This window comes from Thunnus albacares, chromosome 1 (assembly GCF_914725855.1).
Source record: "Thunnus albacares chromosome 1, fThuAlb1.1, whole genome shotgun sequence".
In the NCBI taxonomy this organism is placed as follows: Eukaryota; Metazoa; Chordata; class Actinopteri; order Scombriformes; family Scombridae; genus Thunnus; species Thunnus albacares.
This window is the reverse complement of record NC_058106.1, coordinates 28,579,738-28,600,760: the sequence shown is the minus strand read 5'-3', so window position 1 is coordinate 28,600,760 and position 21,023 is coordinate 28,579,738. Positions and strand designations below refer to the sequence as shown.

General features: G+C 40.0%; 2 protein-coding genes across 6 annotated transcripts; both read right to left on the bottom strand.

Moving 5' to 3' along the window:
• Nucleotides 1–84: 84 nt before the first annotated feature.
• Nucleotides 85–7,610, bottom strand: si:dkey-163f14.6 (protein HEG). Its single transcript, XM_044353217.1, has 10 exons — nucleotides 7,548–7,610; nucleotides 7,287–7,460; nucleotides 6,964–7,128; nucleotides 4,982–6,241; nucleotides 4,075–4,227; nucleotides 2,972–3,094; nucleotides 2,746–2,874; nucleotides 2,008–2,220; nucleotides 1,767–1,883; nucleotides 85–655 (listed from the first exon to the last, which is right to left on the bottom strand). Exons 1-10 carry the CDS (start codon nucleotides 7,594–7,596, stop codon nucleotides 501–503), a joined length of 2,538 nt encoding a protein of 845 aa, XP_044209152.1. The 5' UTR covers nucleotides 7,597–7,610; the 3' UTR covers nucleotides 85–500.
• Nucleotides 7,611–8,244: 634 nt separating this feature from the next.
• On the bottom strand, nucleotides 8,245–20,175 carry ppef1 (protein phosphatase, EF-hand calcium binding domain 1). Of its 5 annotated transcripts, XM_044353249.1 has the most exons (20): nucleotides 19,736–20,169; nucleotides 19,005–19,152; nucleotides 17,678–17,747; nucleotides 17,349–17,381; nucleotides 16,877–17,004; nucleotides 16,714–16,774; nucleotides 14,788–14,951; nucleotides 14,590–14,701; nucleotides 14,177–14,223; nucleotides 13,854–14,020; nucleotides 13,707–13,743; nucleotides 13,416–13,565; nucleotides 12,451–12,602; nucleotides 12,120–12,363; nucleotides 11,837–12,022; nucleotides 11,601–11,743; nucleotides 10,243–10,349; nucleotides 9,992–10,155; nucleotides 9,288–9,372; nucleotides 8,245–9,201 (listed from the first exon to the last, which is right to left on the bottom strand). In XM_044353249.1, exons 5-20 carry the CDS (start codon nucleotides 17,000–17,002, stop codon nucleotides 8,975–8,977), a joined length of 2,172 nt encoding a protein of 723 aa, XP_044209184.1. In that variant the 5' UTR covers nucleotides 17,003–17,004; nucleotides 17,349–17,381; nucleotides 17,678–17,747; nucleotides 19,005–19,152; nucleotides 19,736–20,169; the 3' UTR covers nucleotides 8,245–8,974. The 5 variants fall into 5 exon arrangements, with proteins under 5 accessions (XP_044209184.1, XP_044209165.1, XP_044209161.1 ...); XM_044353230.1 differs by lacking the exon at nucleotides 17,678–17,747 and having other exon boundaries at nucleotides 19,005–19,149; nucleotides 19,736–20,170; XM_044353226.1 differs by lacking the exon at nucleotides 17,678–17,747.
• Nucleotides 20,176–21,023: the final 848 nt, after the last annotated feature.

The window sequence follows — 21,023 nt, the reverse complement described above, 5'->3', positions numbered from 1 at the left end:
ATATACTTCACATGTGATCAAATTAATCAATCAATACATAATAAAGCATTTAATTAATTATAAAAATGCCGATAAAACTGGGATTATAATTTGCAAATGTATTAGACCATCAATAAGCAGGCAAACATGAAAAAACCAATATATTTATAAATACAATCATTATTAATTGATCAATTAATAACTAATAAATAATGTGATTTCTAAGTCAACTGGAAAATAAAGTTTTAAAAGGGGAAATTGATGAATTCTTAAATCTGTTTAACAAGTGTGACAGATGGTTCACTACTTCACTTATAAACAGCCATGTGTTGGCAGCGAGTTTCATGGGTCAACTGGCTCTTCGATGTTTGCAGCCCGCACTCAGAGGATGATGTCACAAAACAGTGATACAGTATTAATGTGTGATTTCTTGTCTCTTTACACATGGAGACGACTAGAGGGACAGATTGTCGTACTCCAGCAGGGAGTCTATCTCAGGCCAGACTGAAGTGCTTTCCAGCTTAACCAGTAGTGTTCACTGTTGTCCTTAGTAGACATTTCTTCCAGCTGTAGGGGGAGAGGCGATGGGAGGCTGGGCAGGCGCATTTATATCCACCTTTTTGGTTCAAACACAGATGGGAACACCCTCCGTTCTTCCGACTGCACTCGTTAATGTCTGGAGGAGAAATGATGGAAATGATGACGGGTTTCTCATGCACAATACATAATTAAAGTGAAACGCATAAACTAAAATTTCACTCATTTGAACTTCCCTGTGGGCAGCTGTAAAGGACAGTGAAAAAACTTCACTGGACTGTAAAGACTGCAGTGGATAAAAGCATCCAGTTCCAGCCTCACCGGATTAAAAAAAATGTTTAAAATAACATTGAATTTATTTTTGAATAGGTTTCTTTAACTTTTCTACTCATTAATTAAATTTTTCTCATTAAAGAAAAGCTGCACTTGCTGTATTATGTGGTGGGAGTGCTGGGACTGTAAACATCTGACTCTATCAGCCAGCAATGCAAGAAAAGTTCTTATTTTTAACTGAATTAAAAATATGTGTGCACTTCACCTATGAGTTAACTCATACTAATAAGCGTTACTATCTCACCACAAAGCCATGTGCACACAAGGGTGGCAAAATTTGACTGCATAATATTTACAATCCAAAGCATGATGCTTAAAACAACAACTTAATAAATCACTATGAAACTAATGGAGGGAATCTTAAGGTAGCTTTACAGTAGGTTATATGCTGCACTATTTCTTAGCTGTCTCCGCTGGTCACCTGGTGACCTCACAGCGGCAACTGGACTCTAAGCTCTTTCCCCCTGCTTCAAGTCTTTGTGCTTAGCTCAGCTAATTGGCTGCTCTGTAGCTTAATATTGAATGGACAGAGCTGAGGGTTGGTATAAATTTTCTCCCCTAACTTTCAGCAAGAACACAGACTATTCCTTTACATGAGTTTATATCAATTAGGCCACTAATAAATAACCATAATTATTTGCAAAACACTCATCTTCACTTGTCTTTAGACACAGTGACACATACGTCGTATCAATATAAATGTCTTAAATCAAGACGTTACTGTAATACTATTTTTTTTACATAGATGTAAATTTTGTGCAGCAAAGGTGCGCCAAATTTTAATCACATCATCTACAATTTTTGAAAAATAATAACCAGTATGACGTTTCTGCTTTGATGCATCACACAGACATGCTCTCATGCAATACAAATGTCCCCCATACCATACACCACACTGTATGCACGACCCCACCTACCCTTGCAACGTCGACCGTCTTTTTGCAGCGTGTATCCTCTGGGACAGATGCAGCGGTGAGAGCCTGGCAGGTTGACACACTGCCACTCACACTTTTCCTCTAGGCACTCATTTATATCTGTGTGGACACGACCAGACATTCCCTGACTTTTAACAGAAGTTGGAAAATATATTAATGATTTCTTTGTAGAAATATAGGAACATACTGTAAATAGTACACCTAAATTACATTTTTGTCCTACCTACACACTCCTCCCTGAGAGCTTGTGATGTTGAATTCTCAGGTGTTGTTGTTGGTTGCTTCCTGTACCCAGGTGGACACTCGGCGATGCAGCTGTGTCCGTCTCCAGCTAAGATGTTCCCGTATGTGCAGGAGCATCGGTAGGATCCTGGTGAGTTGTGGCACTGCTCCATACATGGCCCAAGCCCCTGATTAACAGCACACTCATCTATATCTGGATTAAAAAAGGAAGTTTAGGAGAAGATGACAACTAAGCCAGAATCTACACCTTTTCCATTTTATTTACATATTCTATCTTATTGCAATAATGTTATCAAATGTGCAGAGGCACTGGGAGCAAGTTGCACTAATAGAAAAATGTAATTCTTTAGTGTTAAATAGATCAAAATCTATTTGATGTAGATAATACTACAATAATTTGATTTTTTCATGTAAAATAACCCTGAATGGAGTCATGTATGGATATGAACACTTTTGTATTAAATTAATACAACCAGTTTTGCTGTACTAATACAATTACGAATACTTTACTAATAATTTAGTTTAAAAATTGAATTTTGAATGATTCACTTAATATTTTTCCTGCTGCACATTGAATTTTCTTTGAATACCTGCTTTACAATACAACTTTTCATATATTTTGGGTTAAGTATCTGGAGTTTTGAGTTATCTGTCAAGGAAACCACAAAAAAAATGTCAGGTGTGATTTCACAGTTATATTTAATGAGTGTTTACTAACCTTGGCAGTGGCCATCTGCAGTCTGAAGGCTGTAGCCAGTAGGACACTGGCAGTGGAAGCTCCCAGGAGTGTTAACACAGCCGAACACACAACCTGTTACAGCTGCAGGCAGCAGACACTCATCCACATCTGGAAAGATGGAGAGTGGCAACGTAGAAAAACATTTTGTTCATAGAAGGAAATGACACAAACAGACACACGTATAAATACACACAGCCAAACACACCTGTGCAGGAGGTCCGGTCGTGAGCTGGCTGATAGCCGTCATCACAGCTGCACTTAAAGGAACCAAATGTGTTGATGCATCTCTGCTGACACTGATGCTGCCCCTCCACACACTCATCTAAATCTACACTCAAACACAAACCACAGCAAGAACAATTTAAGGTGAGTGCAAGCATTACATAAACAGATATCGTGCAATAGTTTGGATGGCAGGATGGACATAGACTTAATGAAACCTACACACTTGTGTGCAGTAAATTGGACAAATTTGCACTCCAGGCTGCACTGAGATGAAAGAACAGAGCAGCAGATGAAAGGTTGCTCTGAATCTGAGACCTCACTGATGTGTCTGCATGTTCGCCTGCTGCTTTAGCCGGTAATGAGCAAATCATAACGCAGATGTTTTCTGACTTCCTGTGTTTCACAGACAGGAAACAAAGGACTCAGTCAGCTTGTGTATCAGCTCTGCCCTTGTTTCCCTGGTTTCCCCAATTGTGATACTTGATATACCTGTCTTCTTTATTTATTCATGGTTCAACATCCTTCCAATTCCTGACACCTCTTTACATATTGACGATGACGTGGACAATGTAAATGCTCTTTTTCCCTCAACTGGCTGTCAGATAGGAATGTTTACAAGCCTTTTTTCATCGCAGTGAAACTTTCAGGCTAAAACTAAACTATTACCTATGAGGACAGGGCTATCTGTCAAAGGACACACTGATAACACTGTTCAAAAATAATATCAACACCATCTCACTGATGGCTCTCACAAATGATAGGTTTTCTGTGAGCAGGCACATGTAACTTGAGACAATATATTTTGAACCTAGTAAATGTCAGCCTCCTAAAGTGCTACAAGGTGATCATTCTGCCATAAATTTCACAGTTCACTTATGCTTGTCTGGTGAGCTGTGAAACATGAAACACATAACATGTGAAGGAGATTCCCTGTTGTGCTGTGACATGCCTCGATGCACACTGTGTTGTTATTAGGAAGAGCCCGGGGCATCCACAGAGGATCCATAAAGAATGTTATAGTCCCAGTGAAAGCTTTGACAGCTCTGAGAAAAACAAAAAATAAAAAAATAAAAACATGCTCACCTCGACATGTTCGCCCGTCATCCACCAGAGTGAATCCAGGTCTGCAGTGGCACTGAGTCCTGGTCTGAGTCTGATTAGAAGTCTGGTTGTAGTGCTGGGAGTTAGAGCACAGCTGGGAACAGCCTCCGTTGTTAACTGAGCATGGTGTCAGCTCTGGAGACAGACAGTTGTAAGGATGGAGGTGTTACCAGAAAGAGATAGACGACCCAAACTGAGCAAAGACTCCAAGAAATGAACTCATATCAGGGTAAAATGATTTGTATAACAGATGCATTGATGTCACTGATGTAACTAATCTTTAAAACAGACAACTTGGACAGTGCTGCCCTCATTTTAGAGCAACAAGACATGTACACTTAACAAGAGACCAGAGTCTGAATCTGAAACAAATTTAATTTGTTTAATTTAATAAGCGCAAATGCATTGCAGTGCACTGCTACCCTATAATGCTGCAATACATAAAATTATTTTGATTACTTTCTACTGCTGTAATAAACCTATTACCTTCCAGGAATCCAAAGTTTCAAATAGTTTTTGTGTTCTGACTTTATCCAGAAATTACTATTTTTTGTGTATATCCACCTTTCCTTGCAAAAAATACAGTTACAAAAGCCTTCAAGCAACTTTTTAAGCATCAAAAATTGTTCTAAGTGACTTGTAAGCTCCTGGATCCAGTGACAATATTGATGATATTAAAAATGATCAACAAAACAAAATTAAAGAAGGTAAAAACTCATATCAGCAGTGAACAATGTTGTTAATGTCTCCTATAAAAGGCCAGTATTAAGTAGTATTGAGACAAATAAATATCTTGGGCTTGATCTTTCCTCCTCTTGTCAGTGAGCATTACTGCAGCATATTCAAGTCAATCAAACAATCTAAGTCATGAAGCAGCAGCATCACTTACCCAGACAAACAGGTGTGACTCCGCTCCAGGTGCCGCCCTGCTGGCAGTAGCTGTGTATGTCTCCATGAGCCAGAGTATAACCAGGATAGCAGGCGTACTGGATGTAATGCCTGTACTCTCTGGGACCTGGATTCTCTACATTACGAAAGTAGAAGGTCCCATGAGCAGGCACGGGAGGGTACGGGCACACAGGTCGTCTGCTGAGGCTCAGAGGTGGTTTTGCAGAGGAGTTCATGGTGACGTTGTGGTATTCAGTCCAGTGAGTTTTTTGCTCAGTGGGGGTGGAGGTGTGTGAAGGAGGGTTGAAGGAGGGAAGTATTTCTTTCATATTAGAAAAGGTGAAGTTGATACTTGAGGAAGTGGATGCAGAAAACAACGGAAGGGTGATTGATGAGGATTGAAGAGAAGAGGCAGTAAGAGGAGGAGATGAAGTGAAGAAAGAAGAACTGGTAGAAACTGAATAACCAGATGTAGATGAAGTAGATGAAGTCTCTGTGGGCTCCTCTTCACCTTCAGAGCCAGAGGGAGATGAAAGAGGATATGGGAGGTCAGTTGTAGCCTGTTGGTCTTCATCTGCACTCTTTGAAGAGCCAGTGGGAGTCACATAATCCTGAGATGTGACAGATTCTCCCACAGTCAGAGCAGATTTGGTGTGGTGTAGTGGTGATGTAGGTGTAAACATCACAGTTTCTGTTGGGGGAATCTGCTTGACAGCAACTGTAGCTGATTTATGAGCTGTTGAAAGTGATGACAGTGAAGATGTTGATGTTGTTCTTAACACTAATGATAAGGTAGATGAGCCAGAAGCAGATAGGTGTGACTTAGAGGCAGTTTGTGTAACAGGTGTGACAGTCACCTGTGTAACCTTTTCTGCTTCCTCACGTGAAGCTTTTTCCTCTGAGCCATGTCTCCCAGTTCCCGTTTCTGGTCCTGTACTGGTCCCACGTTGAGCCTCATCTGCATCCTGAGCTTTGAAATGAGTTGTCTGGCCCCCGTCTTTGATTTTAGAATCAGGGTACTGATTATGCTGCTGCAGGTGGACTTTGGGGTCTATCACTTTAACCCTCTCGCTGTTTGACGTTTGGGATGGTGTGTGAGACAACAAGCCGAATTTGAAGTTCACTTCTTTGGAGGCGGTATTAGTGATGGTGTCGTAGTGGGATTGTTGCTGGGTCTTCAGAACTACGGCAGCTTGGTGGTTCAGGTGTATGTTTGCCTTTTGGATGTGGACACCTGAAACAGAGCTCATCATGTCGGACTCTAAGGGAGAGAAAAGAGAGGAAAAAACAAACAGGCTCTTCAGACTCCTTAAAGCAGCTATTATCAATGTTTTATTAATAGCAACATAGAAAATGACCATGTGTAATGCCAAAGGGGTTGCTAATAGTGATAAATCCACAGTTTTTGTTCAAGCTCTTACCACTCTCATTTCAGATGCTGTAGGCAGTTGTTTTCACCAAAAAAGCTCAAAAAACCCACTGTGCACTCCTGGCTCAGCATCAAAACCACAGTCTGACAATGTTAGCGGCTAGTAGGTGAACACAGTAGAGCATTTAGCAGCTAAACAGCCAGATATTTAAAGTTAGTGGAGACCAAAACTAGAGCTAAAATGAGAGTGAATAGAGGACTTACATCCCCTAAGTGGTCAGAAATACCTTAAAAGTCCAAATGAATGCTAATGTTGCTCCGTATCTGCCAGATGTGTAAAATAGGCAGCTGTTTACTAACAAGCAGGTTTAACATAAGGCAGCAGGGAAAATATTTAAAAACACAACGAAGAGGAAAATAAAATCAATTATACATGAATAAAATAAAATAGACCAAAATTATAGACAATAATAGAGATTCAGTGCAGTTACAGAGCAGTAAAACATCATTGGAATCAGTGACTTGGGGAGAAATAAATAAATAAAAGCATGATACAAACACAATTGCTCAACACAAGTTAAAATTTAATAGCTGAAGAGTTTTTTTATGCTCACCTTTGCATACTGGCTTTGTGCTATTCCAGATGCGGCCCTTACAGTACAACATTGAGGGCCCATGGAGCCAAAAGCCACTATTACAGCTGAAGACTGCCCAGGAGCCTTCATCATTCATGCTGCTTGTCCCGTGGGTGAGCGGACCCGGGCTGGGGCATCCAGAGCCTGAAGGAGAGGGGAGAAAACATGGACACTGGTTAAAAGTTGATACAAAAAGGGACGTCTGATGTCATCTGTCATCTAAATGCATCTACAGACAAAAACAGAAATTTAAATCTAAAATAAAAAGGTTTTACAGTATGCTCATGACTCAAACTCCTCACCGACACAGACTGGGGGGTCCCGGGACCATTGCCCAGACACACAACTGTTGGTTTTGTATCCATGGAGCTTGTAGCCAGGGTGACAGCTGAAGATCACCAACAGTCCACCGTAACGGAAAAACGTCCTCCCATTCTCCAGGTGTTTAAAACCACTGCATCCCTCGGCTCCACACACTGGAGACAGTTTCACAATGAATGCTTCCTGTTGTCTGAAAAAAACTGCTTCTCTGTTTGAAAATGAACTTGAAGAAAATACCATACCTGTTGTGTAGGTGCAGAGGAGAGCGACCAGTGTTACCAGTAGCCTCATCTGAGCTCCGATGAAGTGTGTGTGCAGGATGGGAGGAAAAGTACTTGGAGAGTGAAAGTGGGAGATATATGAGAGGCTGAAGACTAAGGGGAGGGGAGATGTGGTCTGGGATTACTACAGGGTGGGCAGATGGGAGGAAGGAAGAGTAGATGGCGCATATGCACAGGAGAATACCAAAACAGTCTGACAGATGGGTAGGAAGTATCGAAGGAGCCGCTGTTTTTTACCTGCTTTCCGAATTCATAGTGAGTAGCTCAAATTGTAATTGATGTTTTCATAGAGAGTGACATCATACACTCATAAGAGGCAATCCTCAACAAAAAAGAGGGCAACATATGAGAACCCCAGCAGTAAAACAATCAGTTAAAAATGCTGTCCACACCTCCGTTTGTCTCACACTTCACTTCTGTGGCCACTTGCAAGTGTGTGTGCACGTGTTTTTTGAGTGTGTGTGTGTGCTGCACAAGAGGTGCCTTCAGTAAAATCTAAACCCATTATTTACTCCAGCTGACAGGATGCCTGGGCCTGTTTAAGTACTTTCACTGTTTGGTAATTACAGTGGGTAGGATGCCAGAGTGAACACACACACACACACAGACACACACACATTCACTCTCTAAAAATGCACAAATCAAGGATCACAAGAGATCATTTTTTAAAAAGCTGTTTTATTCCTTCTTTTAGTAAACAGTTGAACACACACCAGCTGCTGCACTAATATTAGCAGGAGTGTGTTTCTATTTTCTCTAATGCTGAAGCCTTCAATACTTATAACTTACTGACTTATAGGTAACAGTTCTTCCACTGCTGTGAGAGGCACAGAGGCACATCTGCACTAAATCAAACTATCTAAAATATAATAACCCCAGAACCTGCCTCAGATGTCTGTATTTTACCTTTTCTAGCATTTTATTTTTACTTGGTAAAGGTTTATGTGGGTTGTTTGGTCAAAGTTTGGTGCATCTTTATGCCCAGAAATCCATCCAATATTTGATATTTCAATAGATGTTTCACTCTGTGAACATCAGCATGTCAACCTGCTGATGGTGTGAGATGAAAAGTCAGGTGATCACCAAAGTCAGTAGGATTCCTCCTGTGTGGACCATGAATGTCTGCACAAAATTTTGACTCAGTAGTTGAGATATTTTACTCTGGACTGGCGGCTAAAAACATACACCAATAAACAACAAAATGCACCAGTAATTCAATGCGAATCCAACAAATGACTGCTTTTATAATAGTGTCTGAGGGTGGATGTTTCCTTTAAAACATTAAGAAAGCATCTAATCTTAGCTTTGCTTTAATACTTTCCTTCCTAATTAGCTTCTCTACTCATCATCTGCAACACTACCAGAGTTTCATTCTCAGATTCTCCCCTTTACGAATACTTCTCTCCATCAATCTTCCCATTGAGTTGCTGATCCTTGTTGTCTAGTTTGTGTACCACTCTAAAGGCCTCCAGGAACTCAGTGAAGTCTATACTGCCGTCCTTGTTGAAGTCAATGCTGCGGGCCAGGTCATCGATGGCTCTGTCGTTGATGTCGACCCCCAGGTGGGCGCTGAAAAGACGCCAGGTATGACGGAACTCCTCGATGGAGATGAGACCTGAACATGACAACACACATGTCGCCCACATGATTGAATTGATTTTGAATTATTAACCACTTCAAAGAGATACAAGACTTCTTTACCTGAGTGGTCTTTGTCTATAATGTTGAATATGATCTCAATGTCTGTCCTGTATCTGAACAGAGTTTCAGCCAAGTTTGGAGTGACCTAAAAGGACAAGAAGAAATGAAAGAAAGAGCAAAGACAGTAGACAACTAAAACTCCAATACTCAAAAATCTACAATAGAAAATAGAGCTGCGTCAATTAGTTAATTAATCTATTAGTTGATTGACAGAAAATTAATCTGTTGTGGAATTTGTGGATATCGTTTGGACTTTAGGAATATGCAGGGATAAATGGCTGCATTTTCAGTTTCTACTTTTTTGTTTCCATCAAGTTTATTGTTTGTACAAAGGAAAGTGGATTCATAAACTTTTTTGCTTTCATCAACAAGTCACTGAGAGCTGTGTGGATCACATGTTGAATAAAAGGTTACACTCTTCACTAAGTTTGGATCCTACATATAAACTGCCAAATAGACAGTTTTTTTCCCCAAAAAACTTAATTTTTAAACAACTAACTGCAGCCATCAGATATTCTATATGTAATGTGGTCATATATACACTATTTTCTTCTGAAATGAAGTAAAGTTGAGGTATACAGTCTCCAAAAATAGACATTTTCAAGTAAAAGACCAGGATCTCAAAACATCCTTTAAGGACACTGCTTGAGTAAATGTACTTGGTTATTTTCCACCTTTGATAAGACAACTCCTACATTTCTAACCTGAGGCATCTGTGTCCCTGGTCCCATGTCCTCAAAGCAGGTCTGATACTCCACACTGCCATCTGCTGCCAGGTGAGCTAAGTGTGGGCGAAGTGTCCTCCAGGGCAGGTCCAACCTCAGCACAGACTCTAACACCAGAGCCCATTCACTGACTGACACACTACCTGGAAAAGATATGCTTCAATATAAAAATTATACAAGTCAAATGTATGAAAACATGTTGAAAAGGAAAACAAACAGGTAAAGCTCACCGGTGTTATTCTGGTCATACTGCTGGAAGCCTGCCATCAGCTCAGAGCGATGGGCGAACAGTTTCTCTTTCAGGGCCCTGAGAGCAGAGCCTTCAGCCGCTCGCACTCTGCAGAGACACATACAAGCACGGGTCAGGAACTTAATGACCTGTAACCTGGAGCTTCCTATACCCTAAAACTATTGGAGCTCAAAGGGTTAAAGTGGCTGGTTCCAGTTATTGTATTTTATAAACCGGGAAGGATCAGATGTCTAAGTAAGACCATGTAAATTGAAATTACAATCAAAACAAATAGAAAGGACAAAGACAATGGTAATAAGAGGAAGGAAAAACCCTCACAATAAATAAAATAATACATTAAAATAAAAGATTATGTTCTAAATATTTTCAAAAGTGTAGTTATATAACTGTGCATAGACTCATTTTGTTTTGAGGACGTTTTGTAAAATATGTAAAATCATGAAGGAAAATAGAAAAAAAATTGATAATCTTTTCGAAAAATGACATTGATAAATAAATAAAATAATTCTCATTATAACCATTACATTCACAATAAAATAAATCTTAGGGTCTTTGCATTTAAAATATGTTATATCATCTTTAATACTCAGAAAACAGTAAGGGAGGCGTCGAAAGTGAGACAATTTAATCTTCTCAACGTGAGCATGAACACAGGCACTAAATAGCATGAAGAACACAGAAAAGGTTTGGATCAGCTGCTACTCAGGATTGCAACGTGTATCAAACACTTTTGGTGCCTGTTTACACCCGTAGCTTTGCTCTTCCACATGTTGTTGCCAAGTTATGAAGTAAATCCATTATCTTCAGTTCTTGTTTTTTGTATCTTACCTCCTACCTTTAATTTCTTTCATTCTCTTTTCTCCTGTTTCTTGTGTTGATAGGGAGTTAGGTCTAGTATGGTAACCTTTTCTTTTGGGTGTTGTGTATTCTGTACTGTGGTTTTGTTTCTATTTCAGTCTGATTTATTTTGGCCAGAGCTCTTCCTGAAATTCAATTCATGCTTTCACATTTGGCCCCCCAGAGCACAATTATATTCCTTATTAATTGATTATTTAGTCTGTAAAATGTCATAAAATTGTAGAAAAAATGCTCACTACAGTTACAAAGGGCCGATGTTGTCTTGCTTGTTCTGTCTGCACAAGATTTTCAATTTACAGTGAAATGACAAAGTAGTGAAAGCAATTGTTTGACATTTGTGCTCGATAAACGACCAACAGCATTCATCAGTTATCAATATTGTTGGTGATTCATTTTCTTTCAATCAACCAATCAATGAATGGATTAACTGTTTCAGCTGATCTGCCCCGTCTTGCACACATACACATCAGACATTTGTACCTCTGTGTCAGGGTAAGTTTGCGTGTTGTGCGGCTGACTTGGTACTGGTAGAAGCGGGGAACCAGTTCTCTGCCCACTTTGATGTAGGCACCACGGTTGCTTCCCTCCTCATAATAGTTTGATGCAGAGAAGATAGTGATCACCTAAAGAACAAACGAGGCACAGATTTATTTCTCCAGACTTAAAAATGTGAGACTTTTGGACAATTTGGATGAATTTACTTCAGCTTAGTCTACCTGTCCGCCATGACAGAGCTCGTAGCCCTCCTGTTTGCACTCATGGGACCTGATGAGCAGCTGCAGTCCGTGCTGGAGCAGCAGTCTCTGGGTGACGTCAGGGCCGAAGTAGCAGCCTCCTCCTCTGAATGTGTTGGGACTGCAGCCTTCTTGGGTTTTAGGGTCACTCCACAATATATCCACAATCTGCAGGAGAGAAGAGAAGAAAGAGGACATACAAGAGAAAATATGAAATAACACTGATGTGAAATTTAACAATATTCATTGTATCCACTCCTCTGACCTGTTTCCATTCCCGTTCATGTTGTGGAGGTGAAGGAGGGGGCACAGAGGATAGAGAGTCCAGAAAAGGCACTTGGAGGACATTAATAGCGTAAGGCATTCTGGGAGAAGACGGGGATGGCCGAGGAGAGAGGCAGGAAGGAGTTCGAGGAGAGCAGAGAGAAGAGGAAGACGAGGACGAGGAGGATGAGGTGGAAGAAGAGGAGGCGGCGCTGTCTTGTCGGCTCAGCCCACAGTGCCTCTTTCTACAATGAAACACAGTCACAGACAGATTAATTTTTCACTGACATGAAGAGAAAATATCTGTAAGGGTTATGGGGCTGTTGTCAGACCTTTGGTTGTGTGTTCTTTGGTTCTTGTTGCGGCTGTGACTGCTGCTGGGACGAGAGCTGTCTGTTGATCTCATTCTCTTTGCCTGTCTGCAAGACTGACCGATGTCCAGCTGCTCCAGACTACGTCTCGGAAACCTCAGAGCAGATTTAACCTGGAAGAGCAAGAGAATTGGAGACAAATAAACTGAGAACAATGGTATTAACCTCATAATTGAGGCTCCGACTAACTTTTATTGACAAATTAGTACACAAAACCCTTGTATGAATCTTTAAAACCTTGTCTGGACTAGTTTGATATACATGATTCTGTGATGGTTCTACTTGAAGCAATAATTTGCTGAATTCCCCAGAATTACTTTCAATAATTAATTCAATAATTAATAATAATGAATAATAATTTTAATTGTTTTTTGTCTCTGTGTATTGTGCACATCTTGTCTATGATGGAAAATCTGGCCCCATGTTTGCTATGTGGTGATCTAGTCAGTCAGTCAGACAGAAAGATGGAATATTTTGTAATTCCTTGTTGTTGTTTTTTTAAAATTTAATTTGATTAAATAGAAGTGAAGTTAGGAGTATGCAACATGTAATGCAAAATTGAATTAACGAAGTTCTTGAAGCTAGATGATGACACAAAGATCCTCTTCAAGGCAGGGCCTCAAGATCAGATCTATATCATGGCCATTATCGTACCAGTTTATGTTGTGCTTTAGTGGTTCATGTTTCCAAAATAATTTGTGATTAAATTAGCACAAACAGGTTAACACACAGTAAGCCTCTGTTGTATTGCCACTATTGAATTCTTTGGTTAATTCAGCCTTGCAGCAAAGTTACAAACAGGCTGTTAAAGAAAGTTTAAAAATGAAAAACATTTTACTTTTTATGTTTTTCTGCCCCCTGCTGATCAAAAGAGATGAATGCAGTAAAAAAAAAAAAAAACTGGACGAAGATTGCCACCCTCTGACCTTCTGCCTCTCTATGGAACTGAGGAAGTCCAGATCAGTCTGGTCCGATATCCCTCCGTGAACGATCAGGATCTTTCCGTCTATCACCGTGGCGACAGGCAGGAGGCTGAAGACGTCCTGAAACAGCTGGAGGATCTCACGGCCATGAGTCTGCACACAGACACACAGGAAACAAAGGAATTTATTTCAAAGCTTTGGGACATTCAGCCAGATTAATGAAACCAACAACAACCAGCAGTTACATACTACAACCTACAGAACGTAAGACATGTTTCTGGACTTTACTTTTACCTTGTACTTCTGCATGACTTCTTTTGTGAACCCATATCTGAAATGTAAAAACATCACACTGAGATATTGTTATTCTGATTTTACTGCCCTCGTGTTTGTGGTAAACCTACAGAGATAAATCTAATTTCTACTCTTCCTTGTATCAACCTGAGGTTCATTATGTGGTCTTCATGGTTTCCTCGGTTCAGGTGCATGTAGTCGGGGTAAAGCAGAAGGTAGGCGAACAGGAGGATGACCACTTCTATCGATTTTTTCCCCCGGTCCACGAAGTCCCCGTTAAACACATACGGCGTCTCGGCAGAAGGAAGACCATTCTGAACAACATTGATGCAACGTAAAATCAAGGTTAAATGTTGTGTGTATTGTAAAAAATCAGATGTAGCCTCATGAAACATATTATATAGTAAAATAAGTAGTGACCGATGCTAAAGTGATGTTATATTGCCCCAAAAAAACCTAAAAAATTTTACCTTATAAAATATGAGAAGTAAGTCATCAAGCCTCCCATGCAGATCACCTGTACAAAAAAGAAAAATCTCATTAATCCTAACGCTGACAGAGGGTGTTTGGAATTCTTTAATAATATGAAAACAGGACAGTGAATTTCTCCACCTCAACCGCTGAATGGCATGTTTTTTGTGTTATTCACAAGTATTCTTGAGTTTAATGAGATGTAAGTTTACAGGAGGAGGCAGCCGTGGAAGAGGAGTCAAGTGCCTGATCAGTGTGCAAATAAACCTCCTGTCTTGGAACGCTGCCAATAAGATTCAGTCACTGTACTTAAAATACGTTTACAGACATCTGCGACCATTTAACCAGCAGGCAGGTCATTAATTTATTCAGTGCCCCATTGTGTTTCCCTACTGAGGTGATGGCTGCCTACCGCATATAGTGATCTCTGTGTAGGATGTAGACAAGTGGATGATGTTGGGCATCTGTTTGAGGAGCTTCTTGGTCTCATACAGCAGCTGCAGCACATATCTGGCATGTAGAGACTGTTGAAGAAAAGTAATGAGTCCCTAAAAGATAGCAAAAATCTAAACCAGACAATCAAAAACAGTTAAAACCCCATATTACGTACCTGCTGCTCTTTAAATGCATTGAGGAGGGCATTCGTGTCAGAGACGGAGAGAGGGAACGACAGCCGGGGCCCAGTGTACGACTCTGGAATGGGGATCATGTCGTAGCAGGTCTCTCTGTCTAACCAGGGGTCGACAACAGGGTCCAGCAGCTGGGAGATCAAGTCTGAGAGGCACAGTGTGAGAAGCCGTGAACATACAGAGCTCAAGCCTCATTCTCAGTGATGTGATTTGGATGAAATGAAAACTACAGATCCATAAAAATAAATGTGCCATTTAATTTTGTTAGAGGCACAATCTGTGACTGGTGTACAGCATCCTGTCTGCTCTTAATGTCGAATCACTGTAGAATCCACAACTAAAATGTTAGAAGGAGGCGATATTGGTAAAATCCTCTTTAACAATATATCAAGATTTCAATTTCACTACATTTTCTGGAATATCAATTGAGAAATTGTTGGATAAAATAGCCACATATGAATGTCTGGATCACAGTAGGCTGATACAGCAAATTTAATACCTGACAAATCAAGGTTATTTTATCACATTTGTTCAAAAATTCTAAAAAAATCCAATTTTGCCACAGTGCCATCCTTCTCTTTGATCTGTGCCCAATGGGCTAAAACCAGAGATACAAATAGAGCTATCATACTCAACAGAACAGCAAAATCTATGATGGTGGACAAATGTATATATACGGAGCCCAAAACTGTGTTTTGTCTTTTTGTTGTTAATGTTTCTTGTTTTGTCCATCTTGGCACCTATTGGAAAAGTTGTTTGGATGTGTGCATCCTTCCTCTTCTACTAAAAGAGCTTTAGCTAACATGGGTGAACTAAAACGTTTTGGGGGAAAAATTAGGAGAGAACCACTGAACTAAAAAGGTATTATCCCACTTTTTCTTGCACATATTTTAATTTGTGGTTGACAAACATCATGTCCAGCTCTGTGTGACCCCACTGGCTAGTATTAAAAGACCACTCCAATATGCTAATGAGAATGGATGGCCTCTAATTTATGCCAACAAACAAGACATGAACAGACGTCTACCTACAGTATAGGCCCGTTTCTTTTGTGTATTTGCCTCTCCGTAATTCTTCTTTCCCTCACACACACACACACACACACACACACACATATAGATGATGTATATATTAAACAACAGAATCTGGCCTCTTCGCATCACTTATGTTGAGTCGTTGTAAAACCCGTGAAGAGGATGAACTGTGGATGTTTAGTAACAGGGCCGACCTAAGGATTAGCTTGTCAATGGAGCATTATGTTTTTTTAGCTGAATGAGTGGGTCATACACACTTAAGCCACAGCTGTGTCGGTGCAATGCACCAACACACTGTTCTCCACATTCATATTAGTTGCTAAGCAACAGGGTATACGCAATGGGTTTTCAAGACCAAAATACAAAACCATGACTAAAAACCTGGTGTTAATTTGATGGAAGTAAAAGAAATGTCTTCCTATGTTAGAATATGTACAAAAAAACACACACGCACAGAAAAACAACCACTATAACACTAATTAATGATTCAACAACCAAATGATGATCAAATTTTCATGTCTCACTATTTGTTTTCATCAAAAAAATAGTTGAAAACATCCTTCTTTAGTCATTCAACTACACATAATGGCACACTAGCATTTAAAAAAAACAGCAAATTAGCATTAAAGCTTTATAAAAAATGAATAAATGGCACACTGGCAGCCTTTGAAGGTGCAGTTATGACATTCACAGAGCAAGATAATGCAGTGTGACAAGATTTGTAGTTTCTGCATTTACAGCAGCACTGATTGCAATAACTTATTATATTTCTAAAATAAAACTAACTTTACCTTCAGCATTTGCAAATGTGAATGATTAAATAAAAGTCATATCACTCAATTTTGTATGGATAAGAATATTCTGGCTCCTCACCTGGCCCGTTTCCATTCAGCTGAGTGAAGTTGTCGAGCATGAAACTGAAGAAACTAGAGAGCTGAGGGGAAAAAAAAGTTTTTAAAAAGCAAATATAATTAATTTGATAAAGCTCTGGGATGTTTCTGAAACTCACATACATATAGAATAAATAGAGAGTCACCTGTAGCTGGTCTTGCTCGCCGGCATATTCAATGGACTGGAAGATGTTCCAGGTGTACCTGCGCCTCATCTCAAGACGGGCCATGTAGCGCCGGTACCATCCCTGGATCAGAATAGCTGCCTTCATAGCTGCGACAAAATACCAGCCATTGTAATTTATTTACAGGGAAGATAAGTCGAAAAATCTGGAGTCATATACATGCATGAATGAAGCTGAGCACAGGAGGGCACTTCTCAATTCTGCAAAAATATCACAGCCACAGGAATAATTTCTTACATCTGTATCTATAATTCAGGAATGGTTTCTGATCTGAGGCTACTGCACCCTCTGTGAATGAGCACTGAGAAAGATCAGCTGGTGTGATGTAGGCTATAACGTCAAAATGTACACAGACACAAACACCACACGGATGGATGCACACATCATCTACAGTATGTCACACACTGATCTTAAGAGATGAACAAGGCCTTACTCAGAGCCGGGGTGGGAGTCTTAGCTGCTTCATCTGTGTGAAGAAAACTACAATTCAGCAGAAGAAACCGGTAATTGAGTGAAATCATTAGCAAGGCAACACACCACACACACACACACGCACAGAGTTAACAAGACACAGGGGATGACATGAGCAACAGTGGGGCTGGAAAAACTAAGCAAATTAAAAGAGCTTTCGGAAGAAACGGCGCTCATTAAAGAGAGAAGACAGACAGAGAAGAAAGAAACGCACCATCTGTCAAACATCTGGTGTGTGTATTTGTGTGTGTAACAAGTCTGAGATAAATGTAACAATGTACAATACTAAACCATGATGCTACTGCCGTGTCTAGGGACGCGAGGAGGAGAAGCTGTTGTGCTGGGAACTGCTAATGGGAATCTAAATGAACAAAAACAAAACAAAAAAAAGACTCCTGCTAATAACGAACAATTATTTATGGAGCATTTTCCAAATACTATCAGCAAGATAACAACATAGCCAGACAATATAAACAATATAAATGGTGCAAAGCACAATTAGGATGTGAATATGTTAAGTTTTAGTTGCTTAAAAAAGCACACAGAGAGATTTCTTCTGGTAAAGAGGTAAGCCATTTTACACGCCTGGATTGCAGCCTCACAGTCATCTATCGTGACTATAGCAATTTCATTTTTTTAATCAATGGTTTTTATAGATGTGACTGTCTTTTAATGCTGTTTTTGTCACCCTGCATTGGAGGCAATTTGTCCTTGCTTGAAAAGTGCAGGAACATGAAGATCTATACAGCATTATAACAAAAAGATATACAAGATATTATTATATAGCGTTTACATGTGATTTGTGAAATGGGTTCAAGCTTGTCCTAAAACAACAGTCAGATGCCCAAATGAAACGTTCACACATTTTTCTTGCCATAATCATTCCTCATGTCATTTGTAAATGATGGGGACAAATTCCACAGCCCGCCTACTGCGTAATAATGCATTTTAAAGTTTTTATCTGAAGCCAATATGAAGCTTCAGTCGTCCAAATTATTCAAATCAAGTCAATATCTTTCACAGTTACAACATTTTTAGTGTACTTCCACTGCAGCTGAACAGGGAGACACTGTCAGTCAATAGACGGAGGGATTTTTTTTTACTAAACAGAGTTAAATTGTGGAAGAAATCTGCTTTATTTGACTAACACAGACGGCTGAAGCCTCATGTTATCTTCAGCTAAACTTTTAAACATAGTTTTTCTCAAAACGAGGGCTGTGAATTTGGTCGGCCATCAATTACTGTACATTGTAAGCACAGAGATCTTATAAGAGCCAGTATGAACAGGAGAAATGATTACAGCGAGGAAAACCTGTTTTACTGTTTATATGACATGAAAAATTGTGAAGCTATCCTTTAGAGTAAAAACAACTAGAAATTTATATTTGTACTCGTTGCTAAAAGTCCAAGTCAAATGACTTTGGAGATTTAATTAGAATCTAACACCTGTGGGCTGTTTCTGCTGAGCTTGTCAGTCCTCAGACCAGCAGGTGTAGCACCTATTATTTGATGCCTAAGCTTTTTTCACACCTCTCTCCTCAGGGGCCACGAGTCCCAATGTCAAAACTTTCCAGCTCGGACAGACAAAGAGGAGGAGAATACAGCCACACTTCTGTACCTGTCTCCACTCTTTTCCCTTGTGTCTCCGTGGCAACTGAGGTGCCGCATCCCATGATGACCGACGAGGAGGTCCAGGGGTCACATCAGTCAGTTTTTCCAGAGATGGTAGCAATGGGTCACATCTGGCTGGTGGCATGTGACTTCTTCTGTGATACAAATACAGCACTGTGATACAAACGGAGTTCCTAGAAACCCTTTATCCAGTCTATCATCACTGTATGAAACAGCTCTCCTGGAAAACTGTCTTCTCTTTGAGCACCTTTTTTTCAGTTGCAGGATTTCACTTTTTTTCGTACACAGTGGTGTAATCAAGGGGAGCGTGTTTGTTTGTTTGTCTGTCTGTCTGTCTGACCCCAACCCTCTAATCCTAACCCTAACCCTCTGATGCTGAGTGAACATATGGTTGACCCCCAATTGAGAACATGCAATTACTCAGATTTGAGCCAACATTTTAGGTTATGGTGCTATTATCTACTTCCATCCATTTCCCAGCTTATTTAAACCCTTTGGTGGTTCTGGTGCCATGAAAATTAGGCTTCAGTTTACAAACCTTAAACCACTGTCGAAGCCCTTCAATTAAGCATTGTAAATGGTTGCTAATCACACACACATCAACTACAAGGAAAAGGCTGCTTATTGAGCTTCACTTCCCAACAGAATAACATCCAAACGACATCACAGTCAATGCAAACCAAACATCAGTGTCTGTGTGTGTGTGATGGTGCCCACCTGCAGCTTGAATCCGAGCGATCCGGAAATCATGAATGGGACACACGATCCAAGGAAAACTTGCATCGAAGCTGCGGGAGAGGTTTTGCGCTACATGTTCTCTATAAAATGACCGTCTGGAGAAGCTTTCATGGTAAAAATGGTAGCAGGGTAAAACGGTGAAGTGTCTCCACACAAGCTGCGGACGCTGCAGCTTCAGGATGAGATGATGCGCGCAGAGGAGGCGGGGGCATCAGGTGGATTTACAGAAACCCCAGCATAGTGTGGAGGGGGGGCCGCTGTTCCACCTTTCTTGCTGCTGCTGGTGACACCTTTAATGCTCCCAGGTAATGATGACTGGATGCAGTCGGATAATTCATGTTAAATCCTTAATTCCGAGCCATGTTTTAAACTTTTGTGCACCAACGGATCCCTGAGAAATATATGACTTTTGCACAGATATGTTGGGTCAGCCCTTTGTTTTTTGACCAGATGTTATGGTGAGATGATTTTTTTTGTGGGTAATCTGAGGTCCTCAGAGAATGAATTGCAATGATCTTTCCTCAGGCAACATTTATGTCCTCGTGTGTAAATAAGCATTTTAAATGGCTCCTTGGAGATTATTACACCTTGTCTTGTTTAATACATGCAGTTCAAATCTGCATTTGAAAGGCAACGTCCACACGTGTGTGGGCACAGTGTTTAAATACTTATGGATTTTAATATGGCTGCAACTAACGATTGTTTTCACGATGAATCGTTTTGTCTATAAAATGTCAGACAATAGTGAAAAAAAAGTCTGTTATAATTTGTTTAGAGCTCATGGTGACGTCTTCAAATATCTTTTGTCCAATCAACAGTCAAAGATTCAGATATATTCAGTTTACTGTCATGTATGACAAAAGGTTTCAAATCCTCCAACTCGAGAAGCTGCAACAAGCAAATTATGACAATGACAAACAATTAGTTGATAATCAAAGTATTTGTCCATTACTTTTCTGTCAGTCGACTAGTAGTTGCAGAACCATAGATTTTAATCTTGAACAAAATTGGAGCACCAGACAAACTATAAATTGAGATTTGAGAGGTAAATACTATTAACAGACAGGTTCATGTGAAAAACTCCTGTTTGCAGGAAGCAGAGCAGACTTCACTGGATTTAAACTGGAAGTGAGCTCACTTTCTAACTATTTTTAATTTGTCTAAGAGACTGCAAACAACAGCCAGATAATGTGTGTCCTCCTGAGGCATGTTATCCAAAAAAAAAAAAAAAAAAAAAAAAAAAAAAAAAAAAAAAAAAAGTTAAACT